We start from the raw sequence: 25,117 nt of genomic DNA, 5'->3' as shown, positions 1-25,117 counted from the left end.
TTAACGACAAATATCTATTGACAAACTAATAAATATTATGCCTATAAATGATGAATATTTATATCAATTATAAAAAAATTTCAACACCCATCACAAAAACAATAAAAGCTTTTATAAATAATTAATATTTTTATTTGAGAATATTGATGAATATTACATATACAGACAATAAACATTGCAATACCAAATAATAAACATTAATATTAACATTGATAAATAATACATCACAGAAAATGAACATGAACATTAATTATAATGAATATTAAGTTCACAGATAATGAATATTTCAATATAAAAAAAATAATTATTACAATATTATATCTAATGAATATTATATATATAGAAAATGTACATTTTAGTACATGTAAATGAATAAAAAATATTAATATGTATATGGTCTAATAAAAAAAAATTTACCTGTGTTATTATATTCTGATATATATGATTTTTAATTTTGACACATACACTCATTATTGACACGTGAAATTCAAGTTTATGTATAATTTTTTATATAATATTAATTTTTATAAATTTTTTATTATAATTTAAAAAAAGCAGGGACAAAAGTTTCCGCATTATACGCATTAGAAGTAGAATGCCCCAACATTTTAGAAGAAAACACACCACACGTGTGTTATAGACTCAGATCCATATATTATAACAATTTGAATTGTACACAAATTATAAAATGGACCCCAGTCTGTGTAGCTTTATGGACCCAAGAGTGTATATAGCATAGTTTTACTTACACAAAAATTTATGTTTTAAGTTTTACGCGAGTCAAACACTAACGCACATCAGACGCTGATAAGTTTTCTTTTGAAAAATAAATATATGTTAAAAATGTTCATTGTTTAGACGTTAACTGTTTATTATTTATTAACTTAATTTTGTTGAAAAGATATGTATACTATAATATAAAAATTTGTAGTATAACTTTAGCTTGATGTTTTTTTTGTTTACCAATTATGTAAGGACGATTTATGTTATGTCTATATTATATATGTTCATTTGAATGAATTAGTCAGTATAATTTTTATCAATGACGAATATATATTGACAAACTAATAAATATTATGTCTATAGATGATGAATGTTTATATCAATCATAAAAAATTTCAATATGTATCACAAAAATTTTAAAAAAACTTCATAAATAATAAATATTTTTATTTGAGAATATTGATAAATATTATATATATAGATAATGGATATTGCAGTATTGGATAATGATCATTAATATTAATACTGATGAATAATACATTAAACCAAATAAATATTAAATTTATAAATAATGAATATTGAAATACAAAAAAAGAATTAATTATTATAGAATATTACATCTAATGGATTTTATATATATAGAAAACGAACATTTTAGTATATGTAATTGAATAAAAAATATTAATATGTACCTAGTCTAATAAATTTTTTTGACATATTTTACTATATTTTAACACATATAATTTTTAATTTTGATACATATACGTATTATTGACACGTAAAATTTAAATTTATGTATAATTTTATATTTTTTATTAATTTATTTATAATTTTTATATTTTTATATTAATAAATTTTAAAATATAAAAAAATAACAAAGACGTTAAAAAATATTTAATTTGTTATTATTTTTAAATATTTTAATTAATTATAAAATATTAAAAATTTATTTAATTTTATATATAAATTTAATTTATATTATTATTTATAATCAAAATAATTACGACGGTTGAATAACGGACGGGTAAACGAGTAGCTTTCATAATTATATAAAATATTATTATTAAAAATATTATTTTTAATATATATTAATTTTAAATTTATTTATTACAATTTAGAAAATAAAAATCTCACGTGTTGTCAAGAATAAATACACATGTCGGAATAAATTTTTTTAAATAGTGATAATAAAATAATTATAACAGTCATATAACACGTAAATAAACGACTAGTTTTTATAAATATATAAAAAATTTATTCAATATATAATTTTTAATATAATATTAATTTTTATAAATTTATTTTATTATTAATTTAAAAAAATTTAAAAACGGTTTAATTTTTTTTTTTAAAATGAAGAAACCAATATTTTTTAGACACATGGAATTTAGTTGTTTTCTTGGTTGAAAATGTGGGATTCTAGCTTTCCCAATTTTAATTTTAAACGGGTAACGCTCCATGATTTATAATACCTTTCCTCATACGTCCATATAAAATCCTGTACCGGATTACATGTTATAACAATTGCCTTTAGAGAGGGCAATAAATTTGCTGATGATTTGGTTAATATCATTAGATCTATTTATAGAAGCTATTTTAATTATAATTGTTAAAGTTTAAATTCCAATAAAGTAAAGTTTTTTCTTCAAATAATATTTTAAACATGAATAGTTTGATTATTGATCATAATTTAAAAGAATAATTATTTTTTATTAACTAAAAAACTAACCTAAAATAGTTATTTTATTATTAGTTATTTTCTAATAAAAATAACATTGTATAAATATGAAGAAAAAAAATCAAAGTAGGTATTACCTCATAAGAAAAGCTCTTTTAGAGCTAATCTTAGCTCATTAGTAAATAAATAATCCAAAAAAATCTGATCTTCAAGCATCGTGTATTATAATTTGTTAATTGAACTCTAAATCTAAACCCTAAACAAAATAGCAATGAAAACGATTTTGTACCAACCTAGTAATTATCGTCAAGATATGCACGTATAGAACAATTCAAAAGTAAAATAAACAATTGGGATTGCCATATTGTCATTTGGTGATTTTTGGAGGTCCACACTTTGCCTTTTACTACTACTGGTACAAATGAAATGTAAAACCAACCAACCATCCATCTTAATAAGCAGTTGGCCCCAATTGGGGAAATTAGGCTACTTACTAAAGGCAACGGCCATCTTTTTGCTCTATTATATAAACCAACCATCCTATTTATTTGAAACTACAACATAACATCAAATCTTGCCTCCTCCCCAATATTCTTTCTTTCTTTCTTCCTCACAGAGCAGTATAAATCTCTCTCTCTCTATACATATACACATACATAGCTAGTGAAGAAGGCACAGAAGAAGAAAACAAAAAGAAAGAGAAACGGAGAGAGGAAGATCATGCCTTGTCTTTACATCTCTACTAATGTTAATCTTGACGGTGTTGACACCGATCCTATCTTCTCAGAGGCCACGAAAGCTGTTGCTACCATCATCGGCAAACCTGAACATGTAAACCCCTTCACTGCTCTCTTTTTCTTTATTTTCCTTCCTCAGTTTGATCTTCATACCCTTTTTCACTTTCCCATTGTGGCATGCATCTTTATACGATTATTTTTTTGCTGTTTGTAGTTCAACACTGTCTACTTTGTGCCTTTTGTTTTGTGATGAATCAGATGTAATTTACAGATATCAATGCATAAATAATTTAGTGGCTAGTTTCAGCAATATGGAGCAACCGAATAAAAAAAAGAAAAAGAAGAAGAAGAAAAGGTCTCTTCCCTTACGATAAGGCTGAAGGACCTTCGGTATAATGCCAATTTAGTGACCCATTATAATGCTAGAGCCTTGTAAGGTGATCAATGAAGAGGTCCCACAACCTTAGTTTAATAATTTATATGCGTACTTATCAAACAAAGAATTGTTGGTATTCATGAAAATTACAAATCAATCAACAATTATATGTACGCACCGTATCACAAAACTAGGGAGATATTTTCCTGGACAGGCCATCACACATATATATATCCTTAAATTTATTATTATTATTTTTTATTTTTAAAGAGGCAAAACCCATCCTTAATTGTTTTCTTTCTTTTTTTATTTACCAGCCATCCGGTGATGTCACAACCTAGTTTATTTTAAACACTAATATCTATATAATATATAACACTTAAAAAAATTAAATATAAATAAAAAATTATTTAAAGTCAAGTTGACGCTTTTATATAAATATTTATAGTGTATTTATTAAAATTAAAATAGATGATGAACCAACTCTTCATTTTATATCTAAAGAATAAATAATTTATTAGAGTTTTATTTTATAAAATGATTGTTTAAAGTAAAAAGTTTAAAATATATAAAGAATGTATCAGACTTACCCTAGCTAAAGAATAAGAGAGCTATTCTATATGAGATGGACTTCCTAAGATTTAATTTTAGTTTAAGTTTAAACAAGAATTATATAAAATAAAATATTCCATAATAATTTGAAGAAAAAATAATTATTTTGTGAATTTAAGTTTAACATATTTCTTTAGTTGTCTGTCTTAATTCTAAGTTTAGTTAAGTAAATACAAAACATAAAAAGTAAAATTTAAATTACAATTGAAGTACTATGATAAAATAGTTACTTTACTCTTATTTTAAAGAATAAAATAAAAATAGTTTAATTATATTTTTTATTTTCTTAATTATTATTCTAATTTATACCTAATTGGTTTGATGAATCAAATATTAGAAAAATAATTAAATACCTTCTTGAATTTATATCTTGAAATTAAATGAGTCTAATTTCAATTATTTTAGTAAATAGACCCATAATTTCAATCTAAAAAATAAATAGATTTAAATTTTGACAAAAATTGATAAAACTGATGGCATTGGGATTGATGATATTTTGAAAATGTTGACGATGATAATGACATAGAGATAATAATTATTGATTTTGACTTTTTAATAAAAAATGGACTTATTTGATTTTGATATAATGTGAAAATCAGGAGAATGCAACCCAAGATTGTTTTCTAGCTAATAAGTAACTAATAATAAGTCATGCTTACACATGATCATGTCTGTATGTAGGCCTTCGTTCACACCCTTTTGCAAGCTTTTCCATTTTACACTCTAATTATCAATATTAAATCTTCATCCTCAAAGACGCCTGCTTTTCTGCCTCTAAATGTCCAGCTGCATACATATACTCATACTTAAAAGTATTCATTCTCATTTTATTTTACATCAGTTCTTGTATATATATATATTTTAGTTTATATGGTTTTGCCCTTTCTAAAATCAAACGTTTTCCGTTTCTTGCCACTGAGAAAAATTACAAAGAAAAATAGATAGTGTTAATTGTTTGTTAATTTTCTAATGAATGAATGTAACCTAGTGCAGTTTGTGATGGTGATACTTAAGGGGTCAGTGGGCATATCATTCAATGGAAACAAAGAACCAGCTGCATATGCAGAAGTTGTGTCGATGGGTGGGATTAACAGAGAAGTGAAAAGAAATCTCATTTCTACCTTAGGCACTGTTCTTGAGAACAGGTTATCTATTCCACGAGCTCGCTTCTTCCTCAAAGTTTATGACACCACAGCTGGTCAAAACAACACCTCCAAATCCAAATTATAATTAATCTCTCTGACTGTATCCATTTTTAGTTATTCTAATTTTCAATGGCTTTCAGTTTCTGCTTATTGTTGATTGAAGTCTCAATGTTTCATTTTTCTGGATTCCCAACTATGAGTTCGCCTAATTGGGTACTAGAATTTAAATGTCTAAGGAAAACGTGGCTCAAATTGAGATCTCCTTTAAAGAAAAAGGATCATCATGATCGGACTCCAAATTTACTAAATTTACGACACTTTAATGCACGTTACAACCCAATGGGAATCATGCTTTCAAACATGATACATATGAATATAGAAATTGTCCAAACCAACACAAAATGGACAAACAAAGCATAACAGTAACTACAATTAGACCTGTTTATGAGTTTAGGTATTCGGCTTACATGTACAAGCTCGGTTGAAAGTTATTGAATTTAAACATGTAATTTTTATTTTAAGTATTTTTTAGTCTGAATTTGAAAAATATAATTATCTTTGAATAAATTTAAAAATATTATTTCTTAAAAAGTCAGTCCCATAAATTTGTGTAGAAAAAGGTCTTAACAATTTATTTTTTATCCCAAAATTAATTGAAGTACAACAATAAAATAAAAACTACGTATAAAAATAATGTAATTTTGGTGTATGGTATAGGTAACTTAAATCAACTTAAATCACGGTGTCTTACTATCAAACTACGTAGTTTTAATATTGAATGAACAAGCATATATTATTTAGATGCTTAAAGATATTTAAAAAATTATAATCTTTGTATTTATAAATTAATGAGACATAAGTAAATATTTTTGCAATATGCTTAATATGAAGCTTATAGATAAAGTAAAAACTATTATAAATGATCATTATTTTTAACGCTTCTTGTGTTGTGATATGTTGTATTTTAATTTTATTTGTTGTGTTCATAGAGTTTGTTGAACTCTTTAATTTTATCAAAAATTTGATTTAATTATTTTATTTTCTGAATTTATATATATATTTTTCTTTTATGTATAATTTATTTATAATTACAAAATTAACTGCTACATATTTAGTAAAATTGAATTTGAAATCGATCTTAAAAACGAGTCAGGCTTGAGCTTCACTCGTTTATATAAATACTGAACCAATAATGAGCCGAGATTGAGTTCAACTCATTTACATATAATATTGAGCTAATACAAGCTGAGCTGAAACCGAGCTAGAGCATATGAAAATTATAATTAGTCGAGGCAGTGGCACTAGACTATTGTGCTTTCTTGTATTAAATCAGGTTTTCGTGTGAATTTGTTTTATTTTTAGTTTGATTTAATAGAACTAGGAAAAGTCTTAAACGTCTTTTTATAATCATTTAAATTATTAATCGAATGAAATAATAAATACGTTAGGTTTGAGATAAATATTTTAATTAGTTAAACCATTTTAAAGATATTGCCTATAATTTTTTAAATTTTCATTTTTATAATTATGTTGCTTAAATAATTAAAATATTATTTTATTTTATAATTTACAAATTATGAATATAATTCATGTGCATCACTTGTGAAAAGCCAGTAATATAAAATATTAGGAGTGAGAATGTTTATAAAATATAACCGAACAAATCAGTATTACAAAGCTTGTTTGGTTTAATTAATTATAGTGATTAATAACTAGGAGCTGATAATTAAACTATCTAGTAAAAACCTTATAAATTATTATCGTTAACATATTAGATAATTGTTGAATGTATAATTTTTTATATGTTTCTTTTTCAATTTTTGTAATACTAATTTTTTAAGATATAAGTTAAAAAAATAGTTTATAATAATTAAGAATGTTATAATTAATATTTTTAAACTAATTATATTTTTGGTATAAATATTTATAAAGATTACTTTAAACATAAGATTTGCAATCTAAATTTATTAATAAAAGATTTTTAATTTCAAATGCTATAAATATAAATATCATGATATACTAAAAAGAAATTTTTCAGTGACGGATGGAGTATTTCCCAAAGGGGAAAATTCGTTGCTAAAACCAATTAGACAGTGTCCCTTGCCAAAATAATAGTCGCTAATACTTCAATTACTGATCAATTAACTCGTGCCAATTCTGTTGAGCATGCTGAAGGGTCGCGGTTGCAGCTGAAGCAGTCGAAGAAGGACAGTCTCTGGCTTCTTCTTCTCTTCAGCTCCGAAATGTCTTTATGTTTTTCAAAATGTTTAAGCATTATTACTATTTGCCTCTTCTACCAGGGCTTTTGTTGGCACTATTATTAGTAATAGTTGGTTGTTTAGCTAGCTCTAACTTTACTTCAGTTAGATTTCATCGTATAGGCAGGACATGTAATTTTGCAGCTGATTACTTAGCTACTTTTGCTCTTCTAGTGATAAGCGTTCCATATAATGGAGTGATTAGCGGAGCCCTAGTATTTTCTGAATTAATTGTGGTGGCCTGTTCCTTGAAAAAAAAAACATAGCTATAATTAACAGTTAAGATTATGTGGAATTATAGCCACTAAAGTAAATACACAAGTAAATTATAGTTAGTGAGCACAAAAAAAAAAATGATAAACCGAGATCGAGATAACAAAATAAGAAATAGAGGATACAGCGATAACAACAACAATGGTATTGTGCAACATAATATAATTAAATTAAATTAATATTCTTAAAAAAATTAAAATTAAAATTATTGCATTCAATCTTAAAACAGTTTTAATTTACTATCAGATTAAAGAACGAGAGTAAAAAAATAAAAAAAGGAATGAAAGTAAGAATGAATTAAATAAATACTAGTAAAGTTAAACGACATAAAAAGAATTATATGATTTTAGAGAATAGTAATTAGAATAATAATAATAATAAAAAGTCTTACAAAACAATTTATTTATTTATTTATAAGTGACATTTTATTAAAAGAAGAAAAGAAGATAAACTATTTTTATTAGTACTAACGGGTTTAACAGAAACTAATTTGTATGGGCCATGGGCCAAGATTGGGTAATTTTGGAGAATTCGTGGTTTACACCTGTATAAATGGGTGGATGGGGCACTCGCCGGATAATATCCAGAAGTGGTAGGTGACTGTCCTTAATTTGGTAGAGTAAGTTGGTCTGTTGTTACCTATCGTGAGTGGAGCAGCATCTGCCAAAGCAAGTGAGAAGAAAATATGCCTTGCCTCAACCTTTCCACCAACGTCCCTCTTGACGGCGTTGACACCTCCGCCATCCTCTCTGAAGCCACCTCCTCCGTCGCCAAGATTATCGGCAAGCCCGAGGCTGTAAGACCGCCCCCTCTCCCCTCTTCTCTCTCGCTCTCCATCTATCTATCTATATGCTTATTATAGCTTCTCTCGTTGCAATTTTAGTTTTTATTTTGTTATAATAGCAAAAAACGATTAGAGTAAACTGTAATTTATGTTAAATGAGAAGAGAGTGCCTTTCAATTTAGCTTAGATTAGGCATGACTTCCTTCTCTTTTCAATTTTTTTTTTTGGGGGTTAATGTTATGGTGCTAAAATCACTTTATGATGAATACTTTCGACATTTTGAACTAATTGTGTTAATTCTTACTTGTGTAAGTTATAGTTCGAGTGAATCTGTTAAGTCTTACAGGCACCCTATTGCGTTTCCTATAGTAATTTGTTTATTATCAAAAACTTCTAGGTGTTTGAATTAATCTACCCCGTTGCATGTTGCTGGGGCATAAGTTATTGTCATTATTTTTCTTTTACTTGATTTTCCATGAAAATTGAAATGTGAACTATGGTTGAATACTACTCATTCACTTGCATTTTCTGTATAATAGTAGATCTTTACTCTGTTATGGCCTTTTATTATATTGAAACTTACAATTAGGATGGCAATAGGGTCGAGCGGGATGGGAGCGAGGCTTTTTTATTGTATAATAATTCTATACTTATGAAAATATTCATAAATCTAATGTAATATCATAAGCATGACATATTTATACTAAGTTTCGAATGTTATAGTGGGTAAGAAGAAAAAAAAACATTGAATAATAAATGGTATGTTTTTAATGATAAATAGAACTTGTTATATTTGTATAGCTTCAGATTGCAATATAAAGTTTAGACTAAAATGGCAGCTGCCCCCTTGGATTGTTGATGCATATTCAGCTCCTGGGGATCAGGGTGACGAAATACTGTCCCGCCACACCATCAATGACGGGGCGGGTATTATTCATTGGGTTAGTGTTGGGGATGGGTTCCTGGTATGAGGGAATCAGATTTTTTCCCTCTAATTATAACAATTTTTCTTCATGTTATAGAGTCTCTCATTGTGCCCTACTTCTTCCCTTCCCTCGTCTTCTTCTCTGTTAAATTTTTCCTCGCTACAAGTTAAAAGGAAAAAGCATTGTTGTTTATTTTATATATTAAGGGTAACATTGTCATACAAGTCTTGAACTATATTATGCTTATTCGTGCTTCCTATCATGCAGTATGTGATGATTGTGTTGAAGGGATCAGTACCCATAGCCTTTGGTGGAACTGAAGAACCAGCAGCTTATGGTGAGTTGGTGTCCATTGGTGGCCTTACTCCTGATACAAACAAGAAACTGAGTGCTGCAATTGCTGCAATCCTTGAGACAAAGTTGTCAGTTCCCAAGTCTCGATTCTTCCTCAAGTTCTATGACACTAAGGCAAGCCGTCTCAACTTCTCATCATGAATAAAATGGGTCATTGCACATATCTCATCTCATTGCATTCTTCCTGTTTGTTTAGGCCCACCAAAGCCAAGAATATGCACAGTGTTTGCACGCTTTACACCAGCATTAGACCATGTAAATAAATCTTTACTGTTTTGCAACTGTGAGCATAACTGTTAGCTCTTATTAGCATCCAGGGTTTGCTTGTTCTCCAATTATGTCGACATTGGTTGACTCTCTTTTTTTTCCTAATCGTACTTGATTCCTCTTGCATTGATATTTTCACTTTACTTTTCAGGGTTCCAACTTCGGATGGAATGGTTCGACCTTCTAACTCCAGGTGATTGCAGACACATTGGTCTCTGGTGATTTGGTATCATAAAAACTTGGTTATATGGGATATTTATTAAGTCGATTATCCGAGTTTCCTTAGACCTATGATATGTGGAATATTAGATGCTTCAACTCACTCTCATTAGAGGGATTAAACTTTTGGGTTCACTTGGCATTAGCCAATGCTGTTATGGTACTTGTGATGGATGATAAGTAGTGGTCCTCCTGAAGCTGATATGCTATAGTAGTCTAGTTCTTGTTCCACTGCTTTAATGTTTTCCAAGAACCCTTTGAAGGAGAGAACCGTCCAGAAAGACGATTGACCAACAAAATCTGTGATGGTGAACATTTACGCAGACCACTTGGGGCTACTTCATGTGTTTATAGATGCTAGTTTTACAGTCACATGCTCATTTTAATCAAATCATTAAAATAAAAGAAATATTAGAATATTTACATTTAGGTTAACCGTGATTTGCTTAATTAGTTTAATCTAATAAAACCAATTTGATTTATTTATTTGTTTAAATAATAAATGATTTTTTTATTAAATTAATATATTCAATATTGAGAATATGTTGCTATTCTTTTTATATTAAGAAATAATATTTATATTAGTTAACATATCATATTAAGTAATGCTGAATATCATCATATATTGTCGATATAAATTGATATAAATTTAAATAGTAGTCTAGATAATAAACTATCCCTTCAAAAAAAAAAAATAATCAAAAATAAATCACTTGCGAAAATAATGAGTAAGAATTTGACCAGATCACGGCTTCTTAGGGTTTTCTTTTTATATATACACATGTATTCATGGGGGAAACTCGATTGGAGTTTGCTTGCAAGGTAAGAAAAAAAGAACCCATCAAATACTGAAAAAAAAAAAAAAAAAGCATTATGGAAGTATTGCAGCAAATTCCAAAAGCTGACATGTCAACCTCTAAATAAGTAGATTGGATTCACCAGGAAAGTCGCGTGAGCAAAAGAAAAAAAAGAAAATCTATAAGGAAGAGAAATAAAGAAGGGAGCAGTGCACCACCGTAAACACATCCCTCTTTCATTCCCCTTCTTCTCTCCAACGCTAAAGTCTATAATCTTTCTCTCTCTCTCTCTTTCTAAACATAGAACAATCCCCTTCCCCTATATTCTCTCTTTACTCCCTCAAATTATTCATATCTATCCAATTTCTCAACAACTTAGATCCGATCCAATCTCCCCAAAATGTCGTCCCCCTCGCCTCCAATCCTCCCTATCTCCAACCCCCAACCGACCACCACCACCACCTCCTCCCAACCTCCCATCGCCACCCCAGCCTTCCGCGCATTCATCAACCATATCTCTGACTCAGTCCGCAACGGCCTTTCACAGCGCCGCCCATGGGCCGAACTAGCGGACCGCTCCGCATTCTCCAAACCGGAATCATTCTCGGAAGCAGCCCTCCGCGTGCGCAAAAACTATTCATATTTCCGCGTGAATTATCTCTCCGTAATTGGCTTAATCTTAGCTTTCTCTTTGCTCTCACATCCTTTGTCTCTCTTGCTCCTTCTTGGACTCCTTTCGTCGTGGCTTTTTCTTTACCTTTTCCGTCCCTCTGACCAGCCTCTTGTTCTCTTCGGCCGTACTTTTTCAGATCGGGAAACCCTGGGACTTCTGATTGTTTTCAGCGTTGTTGTTGTTTTTCTTACTAGTGTTGGATCTGTGCTTATTTCCGCTCTTATGGTTGGATTGGCTATTGTATTTGCTCACGGTGCTTTTAGGGTTCCTGAAGATCTTTTCTTGGATGATCAAGAACCTGCTGCTGCTACTGGTTTCCTTTCTTTCCTTGGTGGTGCCGCCTCTAATGCCGCTGCCGCCGCTGCTCCTGCTGTCGTTGCCGCACGCGTGTAATTCAATGTTCTGCATGAATCTTTTGATAACTTTTGCATTGGATTCTATGTTCTGTTTCATGAATCTATTTTGAATGTTCTTTAGGATGTAAGTTTAGATGATACAAGTTGTAACTGATTTTACGTTTACATATCATTACAATAAAATTATTTCTTTCTTTTTCTCTAAATTCTTTATCTAGCCTGTGCAAATTGTGGATGGTTTCATGAATTCAGTTCCTTCATATCAGATCTGTTGATATATGATCAATCCTAATGTATGTATATATTATTTGTTGGTTGCTTGTGCTTTATTAGTGTCTTTGCTAAAATCCAATTGGGTTTGTTGAATTATGAGCTTTAGTTTCATTCTTATACAAGGGCAAGTTCATTTTGGATGATGCTTAATTAAGTTCGTGGTTATAGCAGCATTGCCAATTATCTCTTTTCCGTGTAGTAATTTTGTACCCTGGAACATTTCCATGATGCTTTGGATATTTAGCACTTAAAATGGTTCAATGGGTAGCGTTGCCTAGTGGACTCCATAAAATCCATCATGGCCTGTAGATGGAATATGTCAAGGTCATACTTATTGAAGATGAGGCACATCTGTATTTGGAGCTTCTCATAGATATGGCTTTCTGTGTGTTGCTCTTAGCCAGTAGCACATTCTGCCCTTCTATGATATTTTTTACAATTGATCGATATTCAATCAGCCTTGCCAGTGTGCAGTACTGTTCTATTTATTCTTATATCAGCAATCTTGAAAGGGCGAGGAGGATCATGTGTAATGATGTTTGTTTTTCCCGTGGGTGATTATGTTGTTTCATCTTGTACCTTTTTGCTCCATCTAGATTCTAAGCCGTTATATTCTCCATTTTGTGGTATTTCGTAGTAGACATTGACCAATCATGCAAGTCTGGATCATATGAATAATTCTTGTGATAGTTATTATTAGCGCCAAATTTTTTGATACCTTCCTGAAATTAGATCTGTACTTCCAATTTTTGTTATTAGAAGTGGCATCTTTAGATGATCACCCCTGGGTATGGAGTGTTGCAGATGAATGCATAATTTTTATTTTGTCCTGAATTGTGGTCTCAAACGAGTAAGATCTTTAGCTGTATGGGGTGGCTCTAGTAATTTTTTCTTTTCTTTCTTACTTTTTTTCTTTAAGGTCGAGACTAGAGTAATTTACTCCCCTTAATTCTCTGGGATTACAGGATACTTTTTGGTTGATTAATGGTATCAATTTATGGCTCATTGGTCCTAGCCGCGGACAGTGGCTTTGGTGCCTTGTTTCGTCTGTTAGACTAATTTGTGGCACGCTTTTGGTTGTAGGAATGTATGAATTCTCTACATGAAAATTGTATCGATGACTGAAGGTTGCTTAGCAAATTTTCCCGGGCCTTGTGTTTTTTTTTTTTCTTTTAATCATCTTGCAATATTTTGAGTAGAGTTGAATCAAATTGAGCTGAATTAAAGTTTTGCTGAGCTGAATTATAAAATTTGTTTTTGTTTTTATGTTATACAAGATCAAAATGTTTAATGATTATTAGAAATTAAATTATTTTATTGTTATAAAAAAAACAATTATGTATTAAAAAATTAATAATAAATTATTGCCAATGCAAAAGGTAAGAGAACCGGAGAGATTACACTTATTCTGTCAATTAGAGGAGAAGTACCAAACACGTCTCATAATTTCAACAGAACATTTGAACTAAATATTTCATGAAAAGGATGAGAAAAGTAGCACATATTTTACAACTCATAAAATATTGACTAGAAATTTATTAAATCCTTTAACATGAAAAATGTTGACCTTAAATAAATCATACAGTAAGTTATGAATTTTATATAGTTAAAGAAAGAAAGGAAGTTATGAATTTATATAACCAAAGAAGGAAAGTTATAAATTTTATATAACTAGTCAGTCGTCAATTTATTATTATTCAATTATAAAATTAATTTGATAAATATAATTTAATATTAATTTATTTTTTAAAAATAATACTAAATTACTATTTTTAAATTTTTATAATTTTTATAATTTTTAGATTTTATTATTGTAATAATATAGAAATTATTTAAAAATATTTATTAGTTAATTCTAATTAATATTATCAGAATAATTGATATTTTCTATTTCAAAATTAAAATATATTACATAATTAAATATTAATTTTATAATTAAATATAATATTAAAATATAAATTGAAAATGATTTCTAGAATTTAAAATTATCACTTAATTAAAAATATAATTTATTAATCAATATAATTAAAATATAATTATATATTATTTTGTAAGATAAAATTAGTGTTAGATTAGAAAATTATTTATTAGTATTAAAATATAATTAATATGTTATTTTTAAAATTAGAGTTAGTAGTTAATTAAGAATATAATTTATTAATTAATTTAAATATAAATATAAATCTTATATGTTAAATATGTTACTGTAAAAATTTTATATATCATTTGAAAAGAAAAATAGAGTTTAGAAATTTATATATATTATATATATTAATATTTAATAATATATATTATATATATATATATATATATATATATATATATATATATATATATATATATATATATATATATATATATAGAGAGAGAGAGAGAGAGAGAGAGAGAGAGAGAGAGAGAGAGAGAGATTAAAGAAAAAAGTGCCGTGGAAGAATTGCTATTCTTACAGGCACAAGCAGAACTTCAGCCAAATTAATTAGAAAGAAAAAGAAAAAAAGGCATTTTCGCGCGGTAAGTCAAAGCGGTGGCAGGACTGGAATTTTGCAATAGAAGAATCATACGTGTAAAATGTAAAGGGACCCACAAAAGACATATGGCCGTTAGAGAAGGACGAAGACCTACCAAAGAAATATGGCCGTTAGGTCAGGTATGACCTGGTTCATCTGCTACGTTCTTCAGCAACGAATGGTATTGTATATACAAATAAAAAAAAAGTAGCCGTTACCGAACGAAACTAAAAACCTAAGTACGAAAAACTCTTTGGACTCGCAGAACACAAAACATCATATCTTCTCTTCCATCTTCCCCTTGTAATTTACTTTCCTTTCCCTTATCCTTATATCTTCTCTTCCATTTTGCAACTGAAACACAGAGCATCATCTTTCACTTCTTTTCCCATCACTATTTCTTCTTCTCTTTCTTTTTTATGGAAAAGAGCGGGTGCTTCTTCTCCTTATTGTTGTTGTCGTTGTTCTTACTAGCTCAATTTGCTTCATGCCAGAGATGGGATGGGGTAATTGTAACCCAGTCTGATTACAAAGCTCTTCGAGCTATAAAGAATGAATTTATTGACTTAAAAGGGCATTTACGCAGCTGGAACGATAGTGGATATGGAGCTTGTTCTGGTGGATGGGTAGGAATCAAATGTGTTCAAGGACAAGTTATTGCTATCCAGCTTCCTTGGAAGGGACTTGGTGGTAGAATCTCTGAAAACATTGGTCAGCTTCAAGCTCTTCGAAAGATTAGCTTGCATGACAATGTTCTTGCTGGTACTATCCCTTTGTCTCTAGGCTTCCTTTCTGATCTTAGAGGTGTTTACCTATTCAACAACCGCCTTTCAGGTTCTATCCCTCCTTCTATTGGTAATTGTCCTATGCTTCAGGGTCTTGATATTAGTAATAACTCTCTTACTGGTATAATTCCTCCTACTCTTGCTAATTCTACTAGGTTATATAGGCTTAATTTGAGCTTCAACTCTTTAACGGGTTCTATTCCTTCTAGTCTTACTCGTTCTCCTTCTCTCACAGTTTTTGCTTTGCAGCACAACAATCTTTCTGGTTCTATCCCAGATTCTTGGGGGGAAACAGGGGATAACTCTTACAAGCTTCAGTTCTTGACACTTGATCATAATCTTATTACTGGAAACATTCCTGTGAGTTTTAGCAAGTTGAGTTTGCTACAGGAGATCTCTCTGAGTCATAATCAGATCTCTGGTAGCATTCCTACTGAACTAGGGAAGCTTTCAAGTCTACAAAAGCTTGATTTCTCAAATAATATTATTAATGGAAGTATGCCACCTAGCTTTTCTAATCTCTCCTCTCTAGTCTCATTAAATCTTGAGAGCAATGGCCTTGAGAACCAGATCCCAGAAGCTTTTGAGAAATTACACAACCTTTCAGTACTAAACCTGAAAAATAATCAATTCAAAGGTCTTATCCCAGCAAGTATTGGAAATATCTCTAGTATCAGTCAACTTGATTTAGCTCAAAATAATTTTACTGGAGAAATCCCAGCTTCACTGGCTGGTCTAACAAACCTTGCTTCGTTCAATGTTTCTTATAACAATCTCTCGGGTGCTGTTCCTGCTTTGCTCTCTAAAAATTTTAATTCAAGCTCCTTTGTGGGCAATCTTCAGCTATGCGGCTACAGCATTTCAACTCCATGTCCTTCACCACCACCTGTTATTCAACCATCTCCAACAATATCAGGGCCACCGAAACATCACCACAAGAAGCTTAGCACTAGGGACATTATCCTAATAGCAGTTGGTGCACTATTAGGAATACTACTTTTACTCTGCTGCATTCTGATTTGTTGTTTGATGAGGAGAAGGGCTGCTTCACATCAAAATGGTAAAACTGTTGCGCGGCAAGCTGTAGAAAAGACTGAGAAATCAGGAGGGGCTGCAGCAGTTGAATCAGGCGGCGAAATGGGTGGAAAGCTAGTTCATTTTGATGGGCCATTTGTGTTTACAGCTGATGATTTGTTGTGTGCTACTGCAGAAATAATGGGAAAAAGCACATATGGAACAGCATATAAGGCAACACTAGAGGATGGTAATCAAGTTGCTGTGAAAAGGTTGAGAGAGAAGACTACGAAGGGGCAGAAGGAGTTCGAATCCGAGGCTGCTTCACTTGGAAAGATTCGTCATCCAAATCTCTTAGCACTAAGAGCCTATTACTTAGGACCCAAAGGAGAGAAGCTTCTTGTTTTTGACTACATGCCCAAAGGAAGTCTTGCATCTTTCCTCCATGGTAAGTACTACATTCAAACAATTTTGAAATTATATCGCGTAGTTTGCAATTGAGTTAACAATTGCCCAATCGAGCTAATCATCAATTCAAATCTTGGATTTCATGCAGCTCGTGGTCCGGAGACTGCTATCAATTGGCCAACAAGGATGAACATAGCCATAGGAATTGGGCGGGGACTGACCTATCTTCACACTGAGGAGAATATAATCCATGGAAATTTGACATCAAGCAACATACTATTAGATGAACAAACAAATGCTCACATTGCAGACTATGGCCTCTCCAAGCTGATGACTGCTGCAGCCAACACCAACATCATTGCTACTGCAGGAGCACTTGGCTATCGCGCTCCAGAACTTGCAAAGCTCAAGAATGCCAATACAAAGACTGATGTTTACAGCCTTGGAGTGATAATTCTTGAGCTCTTGACAGGAAAAGCACCTGGTGAGCCAACCAACGGTATGGATTTGCCACAGTGGGTAGCATCGATAGTGAAAGAGGAATGGACTAATGAAGTATTTGATTTGGAACTTATGAGGGATGCACCCGCTATAGGTGATGAGTTGCTTAACACATTGAAGTTAGCTCTGCATTGTGTTGATCCTTCACCATCAGCTCGTCCTGAAGTTCAACAAGTTGTTCAGCAACTGGAGGAAATAAAGCCTGATCTTGCTGCCAGTTCTGCTGATGAAGGAACCAAACCAACAAGTGAATAAAGAGAGATAGTTTTACTATTGCAAGAATAAAGGGTTCGTTTTAGCAATTGGTTGGTTTTTTACTACAAGGTTATAGGAGGAATATGAGAGAGTAATCTTGAGATTCTTTAATTCATATAATTTGTTTATATATACAAGTCATGTGGGGGTGTCATTTACAGATCATTCTTTTTTGTCTTAAACAATAATGTATTCTTTCAATTCATATTCAGCACAAGAAGTAAGAGAAATCATGAGATTGCACAAGTTTTTTGACATGTTTAAGGCTTTCTTCATATTTTCCATTCTCCTATTGTTATTCCATTGATCTAATTAATTAACTTGAATTAGGTTGTGAATATCATCCTGATTTAGACTCTATTAACATCATATTCATGTTTAAAGTATAAAATACATGAAAGATGGTTTGTCATCTCTTGTATTCATTACCCTGATTTAACAACCCAAAAAGGAGAGAGGAATTACTTATCGAATTAGGAATAAGGTTCAAATAGGCCCCTGAACTTTACAGGCCAAGTCAAATAGATCCTTTTGACCTGATTGGGTCATTTTAACCCAGAACTTACCATTTTTTTATCATTTTGGCCCTTTTTTTGGATAGGCAAGGCACGTACATTACACTTTCCTTTTTTATTAATAAAAAATAATTAACTTCTTTTTCAAGAACTTAAAATAACAAAACATTTTTTCTCAAATACTATTTTCTTGATCTCTCACTAAATAAAAAAAATTAATCAAAAAAATTTAATCCAAAAAAAGAAAAGACCAATGGAGACTTTCTTTCTTTCATCCACCAAACAAACTTAATCCCATAGCACCAATTATGATTCTACAAACACCAAGCCATAACACCAAAGGTGCCATCCTACTACATATCACAACACCACAGACTGCAGCTATCGCTCATCGCCGCAGCAACAACATTGAAATCACCTAAATCTAGCCATTCGAGCTCGCCCACATCCAGCCGTTCAAGATTGCCATATCTTTTGCCCATCAAGATGAATTGTTCATTACTAGTTCCAACCTCTACAATTGCCAGAATCTTTACAACAACCATAGACGACAGTGATGGCGGTGGTTGAAGCTGCAGGGCAACAACGATGTTGTATGAGCAACGATGACAACGATGGTAACAAACTATTTTTTTATTTTTGTGGTCCTTTTTTTTTTTCTATTTGTTTTGGAAAATAATTAAAGATGGTGGTAAACACAGCTTGGCTTCAATGGTAGCAGTTGCAACGGTGGAGTTTTTTTATTTTTTCTCTTATCAATTTGTAATACTATGTGATTTTGCTAGTAACGAGTTCTATTGTTGATGAAATCATTATCGTTAGAGTGGTGCTGTTATTACTGTTGCTTGGTAGTGTTGAGGGTGGTGGTAGTGTAACAGGGCAGTGAAATTGAATATGGAAGTGGTAAATTCAGATTTCTTTTTGTGTAATATTTATTATTTATTATGACAATCATTAAAGATATATAAATTTTATTTAAGAATTTATAATTAATGCATTCACGCACTTTTGATGGAATGTGTAATACAGTCTCTCATTTTTGTAAAAAAGAGTTCAAATGAGCCATATTTGCTAAGGTTTGGGTTAAAATGGCCATAAAATGTTAAAAGGAGTGATTTAAACTTCAATGACAAGTTCAAGGGCCTGTTTGAACCTTATTACATTGAATTAAGCAGTTGTTTATTTGTATAGTTTTCATGTATGATATGATGATACTCAAGTGGGTGGTAAGATTTAAATATCTCACCTTCCAACTAATTTAAGTGATAGAAAGCTTTTCTAAAGATTCAGTTAATTCCTTGGAACATTGAAACCTCCTACACCAATCTATTCTATCATAAACTGTACTTGTCAAATCTACCAATAATTCTTCAATTGAAGCTCAAATTTGTTTAGCAAGTGTTATCACCTGTCAATTTTGTACATACTGAATTTTCTCAGATATTAAAAGGTTTGGATATATTAGATTAAATTTATACTTATATTGCAATTAGCACAAAACTCTTTTGCTGTGAAAAAATTTGGGTAATACAGAGAAATAATAAAAACGATGTCGTTCTCTGAAGGAAGATAGAAATCCCTTGATTTCTGCTGCTATGCTCTAATTTCCCTCTTTTTCACCTCTGTGCTCTCTTCTTCTTCTTCTTTGTGCTTTTTCTCTCTCTTTGCAGTGCCACAATCAAATGGAAGACCTACCAATCCAGAAGGTAGCAATATCAGGTCCCACATTAGCCTCTATAATACAACGCATCTCTTCATCATTAGGTGACGCGGACGGCCTCTTATTCGGCCACGTCTCCCACATAGCTCCCTCAACTCTCTCCGATGACTCTCACCTCTCCGATTCCGATTCCGATCATCAACTCATCGCCACTGTCACTTCCTTCCTTTGCCCTAACTCTCCCCTCTCTTTCTACGACTCACTCGGCCGAGTCAACTCGCCTAATCTCCTCCGTCTCCTCTCCCAAACTCCTCACAACCACCACTTCCTCGGCTGGTTCTCCGGCCGCCGTAAAACTCCTCTCCGTCCATCAATGCGAGAATTCTCCGTTTCACGCTCTCTCTCCTCCTCATCTCAGTTCCTTTTCCCTATCAAAAACCTAATAAATAAAACACTCTCGCCGTGCATTTTTCTCTTATACTCTACTCCTCTACAAGATCAACTAATCCACACGCACGATTATCGCGCATATCAGTTTCGTCATAAAACGCTTTCGTTTGATCCGAAACCGATTGATATTGTCAACATAGGACCGGCTTTTCGAGGTCATTATGGTAATTTCAGCCCTAGTAATTCAGGGTTGCCGATGCTGAACTGCGAAGTGAGTGGTTTATCGGCGATGAATGAGGATAGTTTGAGTGAGAGGAAGCAAATTAACAAGGATCAGAAGGAATTAAATATGTGTGCCGAGGATTTTGAGGTTAAAAATTTGAGTAGGTTAATTGGACCCGAGGCTTCGAGTTATACATTAGGTTTAGAGAATTTGTATGAGAAAATGTTGGTTAAGATTGAAAGTTTGGCTAGACAAGTTGAGATAAGTGATACGAAGGTTCTTGCGCAGGTGAGCATTGCTAAATTTGCATTTCGGTGTAATCTTTAATCATGTCTATGAATTCGATAGGTTTTGTTTAGGTGTATTTATTATTCAGCTGGTAATTTGAACTGTATCTTTTGTTGATTTGACATAGGTAGCATTTGGAATAATTCATGTGCAATTCTTGCATAATCATGCCACTTCAGTTAAATTCTTGCATTTTTAGAATTTTCGAACACTATGATACTATTCACATTCGAACTCTTAAATGGTTACTAATGTTGCTATTTTCATATGGCTATTTATCAATCAACGATTGGATATTAGGACCAGCTTTAAAGTAGCATTTACTGATATTAGTATCTGATTTGAAGTGGCACTAAGTTGCTCTTTTCTCATTCTTTTTGCTCTGTTGATCTAAAGTTCAAGATTTTTATCCTTTATTTTGAAAAATAGAAGATTTGAATGCAAACTTATGCTGCTATTGGCCTTTTTGCAGGAAAATGTTAATAGGAAGTTAAGGTACAAAGTTGCCCGCACTGGACTAGAGTAAACTGCTTCACTCCTGCTTTTATTCTTAAGCTTGCTTCAGGTATATGCTTTCTTCCTCCTGCTGAGCTACAAAATGGTGGTTGCATGAGATTTTTTATGACCAACTCTCACCACACTGCAAAATAAGTAGTTTTCTGGTGTAGTATGTACTTACATACCCGACTTTGCCGTACTTCCATTGCTTTTGTTTATATCACTCCTATTAAATTGTTATCTTGTTTTTAAAAGATGTTATGATAATATATCCTTGATGTCACCTTCTTGATGTTAAAGGACTGTGGCCCCTCTTCCCCAGAGTATCTTCTTCTTTATTTATGACATTATTGATGTAATTAAGGGACAAAATATCATGATATTGCTGGCTTTTCAGCGGGACTAACAGCACTATATATAAAATTTTTCTTCTAAATCACATTTTCTAGTCAGCTAACACCTCAGCAGCATCTGTGTTGAAAGCTTAGATACTTGTGATCTCTTATTGCAATCTGTTCATATGCTTTTTCTCAGTGCGTGGGATCTTTTAAACTGTTGTTTTATCTTTTCACCTTGCTCTGCATATTTTGTGCTTCGTCTCTTGTCTTGGTCTATGAAATGGAATACCAGATACTGATTCTTTCATCTGTCTAATTGCAACTTAATATATAAAGTAGAGTAACATTACATTAACTAGCCTTGTGGTGTATTTACATCACATGACCACCATTTTGGTTTAGATGATCATAGAAATCATCAAAAGTTTTGGAATGAACATTGCATTGAGCCTTACTATTTATAAGGTGCCATTGTTAGAACAACAAAACAAACGGCAACATTGTTGAGCAAAAATGCTTGGTGCATTACATCTATTCAGGGAAGTTTATGTAATTATTCAAACTTGTGAAATTTAAGGCTATCATATGCAGGACAGTCTAATCCATACACTGCAAGTGTCATAAACCGATTTAAGTGAAGTATATATGTTATAGAGGACTAATAAACAGGTTGATGTACTTTGTAAATATTACAGAAAGAACATCAAATATAAATATTACCAATTGATTCACAAGAACAAAGAGAAAAGCCATGAAACACATCATTGGAAAGGGATTCTATACTAAAAGCACTAACTGCACTGTATAACTCCAGCAAGAACATTGCTTGAAAGAGTGAAGTCATACGCCGCATTTTTGTGAGTATTAATACAAGTAGGATATTTTCACTTGTGGCGACTAAGGTACCAAGATATAGTCATAGTTCATGTGGACATTTCATCGGGAGTGATATTTATTTAGTTCATGTGGACATTTCATCGGGAGTGATATTTATTCTGTGATTTATTTGAATAAAGTAAGAAACTGCAAATAAATCCGGCACCAATACATGTGTTCATGGTTGTGATTTATGTATCTCCGAGTTTATAGATATACTGAAAAGGCATGATGCTGAATTGGTCACAAGTTAGATTTTGCATAGTAAGAAAGGATGTTCATCTATTTTAGTATAGATGTCACTCACATTTTGCCCTTTTTGCTTCTTGGAAAACAGAATTGTGCCACATTTTAGAGTCAAGATATCGAAGACCAAGTAGTCAAGGAATTTCTATTGATGGTTCTTGAGGTTAGATATATTCATGACCACTTTGGAGCTGAAAAAAGATGATTATCATGGAACCCCTGCTGATACTAATTGCTATTGAGGGGATTGTAGGTAGCATGTAAAAATGAGTTGCCATTGCTTCCTGTGGGAATCCATGTACACTTGTTATGTATTTAATTCATTTGCTTTGTGCTCGTTGTGCTTTTGAAATTTTCCCTTCTTTGTTTAAAGAGGCGCAATGCGGCTTGAAGGATTGAGGGGAAAAGAAAAGGGAACGAAACAAATTGGTAAAAAAAAAAAGATTAGTGCTTCAATCTCTTTCTTGCTAATAGCTTTATCGCTTGTGGATTTAATTTGAAAATGATTGTGCACTTGACAGCTAAAAATATGCACAAAAATTTAGTGCCCATTAGAAAATTACATGCATGTCCGGAGCAATCGCTAGTTGAATTTGGGCTCTGCCCAAGTTGGATGTTGGTGCCCTAATGGAAATGATGGATGGATGATCAGGCAACCTTAGGCATCTGCTTGTCACTTGGTAAGGCCAAATTGGATTCTTCTAGAGAAAAGCTGTAGGCAGGCAAAGGGCCTTGGTCCACAAGTTTCACGGCTTTTCTGTCTTTTTCTTACTTTTCCATCCATTTTATAAAAGAATTGTTATTTTATCGTTTTCTAGAAACTAGAAACTTACATGACCTGGCCCTTACCGAGTTAGTTTGACTCAGTAGCTCGATCTCTTTTTGGCAACTGGAGTGGGTCCCAGAAACATAATAGAAATTGCAATCCAGAATAATCGCCAACACAGTAAATTAATCTAATTAAATTTTGAATTAATATCTTAAGAAGCTTCAAATCTTTCTGGAAACATGTAAGAAGCTGATTGTAATGGCCAATAATACTATTGTGACCATTATAGATGCACGGGGTGAGTGATTTCTTGATCTTCCGCTTTAAGAAAATAAAAATTAAGTTAGGAAACTCACAAATTCTTGTTTCATTCCATTTTCTATTATTTTCTTTTTTAACTTAAAAAAGTATTTCAGTACATGAACTTATTAATGAATAGCCTTTCGAATTAAAGGTTTAAGGCTCATAAATCTAGATTAATCAAGTACTAACAAGCTTAAGTTTGACTTGCTTATACACTAAGCTCATTTATTAAACTCAAATTCAAGTTGTTAACCTCATCGAACAAAGTTGAAGGAACCTAAATCAAGTCCAATTCTAAACAATTTACAAATAGCTGACTTCTTGTCAAAGGAATAATGTCTACACGAAGAATAAATAATTAAAACCCCCTTGAGAGTAACGGATATTTACTAGTCGGTCCTTTAGTTTTAAAAGTATACTACAAAAATTCCTTCAAAACTTTTTCAAGAAAATAAACTAAAAAGCCTCCCGTTAAAATTTTTTGTTAATATCACCAATAATTAATTTACCCTCTCCTTATTTACTGTTTCACAATCTCAGAAAATCTTTCAAAATTCTCTCAGGAAATAAACACATTTACGTTTTAATATTTACTTTATAAAATTATTTTAATACTGTTAACTTTGTTTTAATATCATGTAAAGAATTCATAATGCCCAATTTGATTTTATTTACAATTTAAATTTTATTTTATTTAAAAGTTATATTTATAAAATTTGCTAAACTATTAAAAAGTTGTTTAAATTGAACAGTTATATCAAATATTTTTCTTACAAAAAGTTTATAAAAATACTGTGATTTACTTGTATTATTAAGATAATCTTTCAAAATTACTTATCATGCTTATTTTTTTTAAAAAAAATTAAAATACTTTAAAAACTACTGTTATATTATTTTTTTATTATTAATCAATTCGATTGTTTATTGATAAAATAAATAATTTATATTTTTAAAAGTATTGAACTGGATAATAAATTTCTATTAATTATAGGTAGATTTTATAATTTATTATAAATTTTCAATTGAATTATGTATATCATAATAAATAGAAAAGTGAGATGCATATTATATATAGTTATTTTATATTTTG

At 31.3% G+C, this 25,117-nt stretch overlaps 5 protein-coding genes across 7 annotated transcripts; all 5 read left to right on the top strand.

Annotated features, from left to right (window-relative positions):
• Positions 1-2,742: 2,742 nt before the first annotated feature.
• On the top strand, positions 2,743-5,421 carry LOC8263126 (macrophage migration inhibitory factor homolog). Its single transcript, XM_002526640.4, has 2 exons — positions 2,743-3,232; positions 5,120-5,421. The coding sequence occupies exons 1-2, from the start codon at positions 3,122-3,124 to the stop codon at positions 5,354-5,356; spliced, it is 348 nt and encodes a 115-aa protein (XP_002526686.1). The 5' UTR covers positions 2,743-3,121; the 3' UTR covers positions 5,357-5,421.
• Positions 5,422-8,354: 2,933 nt separating this feature from the next.
• On the top strand, positions 8,355-10,583 carry LOC8263125 (macrophage migration inhibitory factor homolog). Of its 2 annotated transcripts, XM_015723881.3 has the most exons (4): positions 8,355-8,598; positions 9,780-9,980; positions 10,063-10,121; positions 10,285-10,583. In XM_015723881.3, the coding sequence occupies exons 1-3, from the start codon at positions 8,488-8,490 to the stop codon at positions 10,114-10,116; spliced, it is 366 nt and encodes a 121-aa protein (XP_015579367.1). In that variant the 5' UTR covers positions 8,355-8,487; the 3' UTR covers positions 10,117-10,121; positions 10,285-10,583. The 2 variants fall into 2 exon arrangements, with proteins under 2 accessions (XP_015579367.1, XP_002526685.1); XM_002526639.4 differs by lacking the exon at positions 10,063-10,121.
• A 487-nt stretch (positions 10,584-11,070) lies between these two features.
• On the top strand, positions 11,071-12,384 carry LOC8263124 (PRA1 family protein B4). Its single transcript, XM_002526638.4, has one exon. It carries the CDS (start codon positions 11,550-11,552, stop codon positions 12,213-12,215), a length of 666 nt encoding a protein of 221 aa, XP_002526684.1. The 5' UTR covers positions 11,071-11,549; the 3' UTR covers positions 12,216-12,384.
• A 2,517-nt stretch (positions 12,385-14,901) lies between these two features.
• On the top strand, positions 14,902-18,178 carry LOC8263123 (probably inactive leucine-rich repeat receptor-like protein kinase IMK2). Of its 2 annotated transcripts, XM_048380324.1 has the most exons (3): positions 14,904-15,813; positions 15,979-17,205; positions 17,314-18,178. In XM_048380324.1, exons 1-3 carry the CDS (start codon positions 15,378-15,380, stop codon positions 17,919-17,921), a joined length of 2,271 nt encoding a protein of 756 aa, XP_048236281.1. In that variant the 5' UTR covers positions 14,904-15,377; the 3' UTR covers positions 17,922-18,178. The 2 variants fall into 2 exon arrangements, with proteins under 2 accessions (XP_025014462.1, XP_048236281.1); XM_025158694.2 differs by having other exon boundaries at positions 14,902-17,205.
• A 1,743-nt stretch (positions 18,179-19,921) lies between these two features.
• LOC8263121 (BRCA1-A complex subunit Abraxas 1) lies at positions 19,922-23,411 on the top strand. The gene is made up of 3 exons (XM_002526635.4): positions 19,922-20,997; positions 21,470-21,562; positions 23,047-23,411. The coding sequence occupies exons 1-2, from the start codon at positions 20,119-20,121 to the stop codon at positions 21,521-21,523; spliced, it is 933 nt and encodes a 310-aa protein (XP_002526681.1). The 5' UTR covers positions 19,922-20,118; the 3' UTR covers positions 21,524-21,562; positions 23,047-23,411.
• The last annotated feature ends 1,706 nt before the right edge of the window (positions 23,412-25,117 follow it).

The sequence above is a fragment of the Ricinus communis genome, chromosome 10 (genome assembly GCF_019578655.1).
Source record: "Ricinus communis isolate WT05 ecotype wild-type chromosome 10, ASM1957865v1, whole genome shotgun sequence".
NCBI classification, from domain to species: Eukaryota; Viridiplantae; Streptophyta; class Magnoliopsida; order Malpighiales; family Euphorbiaceae; genus Ricinus; species Ricinus communis.
This window is presented reverse-complemented; position numbering and strand designations above follow the sequence as displayed.

Coding starts and splice junctions, on each gene's coding strand:
- LOC8263126 (XM_002526640.4), top strand. CDS start 3,122: ATGCCTTGTCTTTACATCTCTACTAATGTTAATCTTGACGGTGTTGAC. Junction 3,233..5,119: donor TCATCGGCAAACCTGAACAT/GTAAACCCCTTC, acceptor AACCTAGTGCAG/TTTGTGATGGTGATACTTAA.
- LOC8263125 (XM_015723881.3), top strand. CDS start 8,488: ATGCCTTGCCTCAACCTTTCCACCAACGTCCCTCTTGACGGCGTTGAC. Junction 8,599..9,779: donor TTATCGGCAAGCCCGAGGCT/GTAAGACCGCCC, acceptor CCTATCATGCAG/TATGTGATGATTGTGTTGAA. Junction 9,981..10,062: donor TCAAGTTCTATGACACTAAG/GCAAGCCGTCTC, acceptor CTGTTTGTTTAG/GCCCACCAAAGCCAAGAATA.
- LOC8263124 (XM_002526638.4), top strand. CDS start 11,550: ATGTCGTCCCCCTCGCCTCCAATCCTCCCTATCTCCAACCCCCAACCG.
- LOC8263123 (XM_025158694.2), top strand. CDS start 15,378: ATGGAAAAGAGCGGGTGCTTCTTCTCCTTATTGTTGTTGTCGTTGTTC. Junction 17,206..17,313: donor TCTTGCATCTTTCCTCCATG/GTAAGTACTACA, acceptor GATTTCATGCAG/CTCGTGGTCCGGAGACTGCT.
- LOC8263121 (XM_002526635.4), top strand. CDS start 20,119: ATGGAAGACCTACCAATCCAGAAGGTAGCAATATCAGGTCCCACATTA. Junction 20,998..21,469: donor ATACGAAGGTTCTTGCGCAG/GTGAGCATTGCT, acceptor GCCTTTTTGCAG/GAAAATGTTAATAGGAAGTT.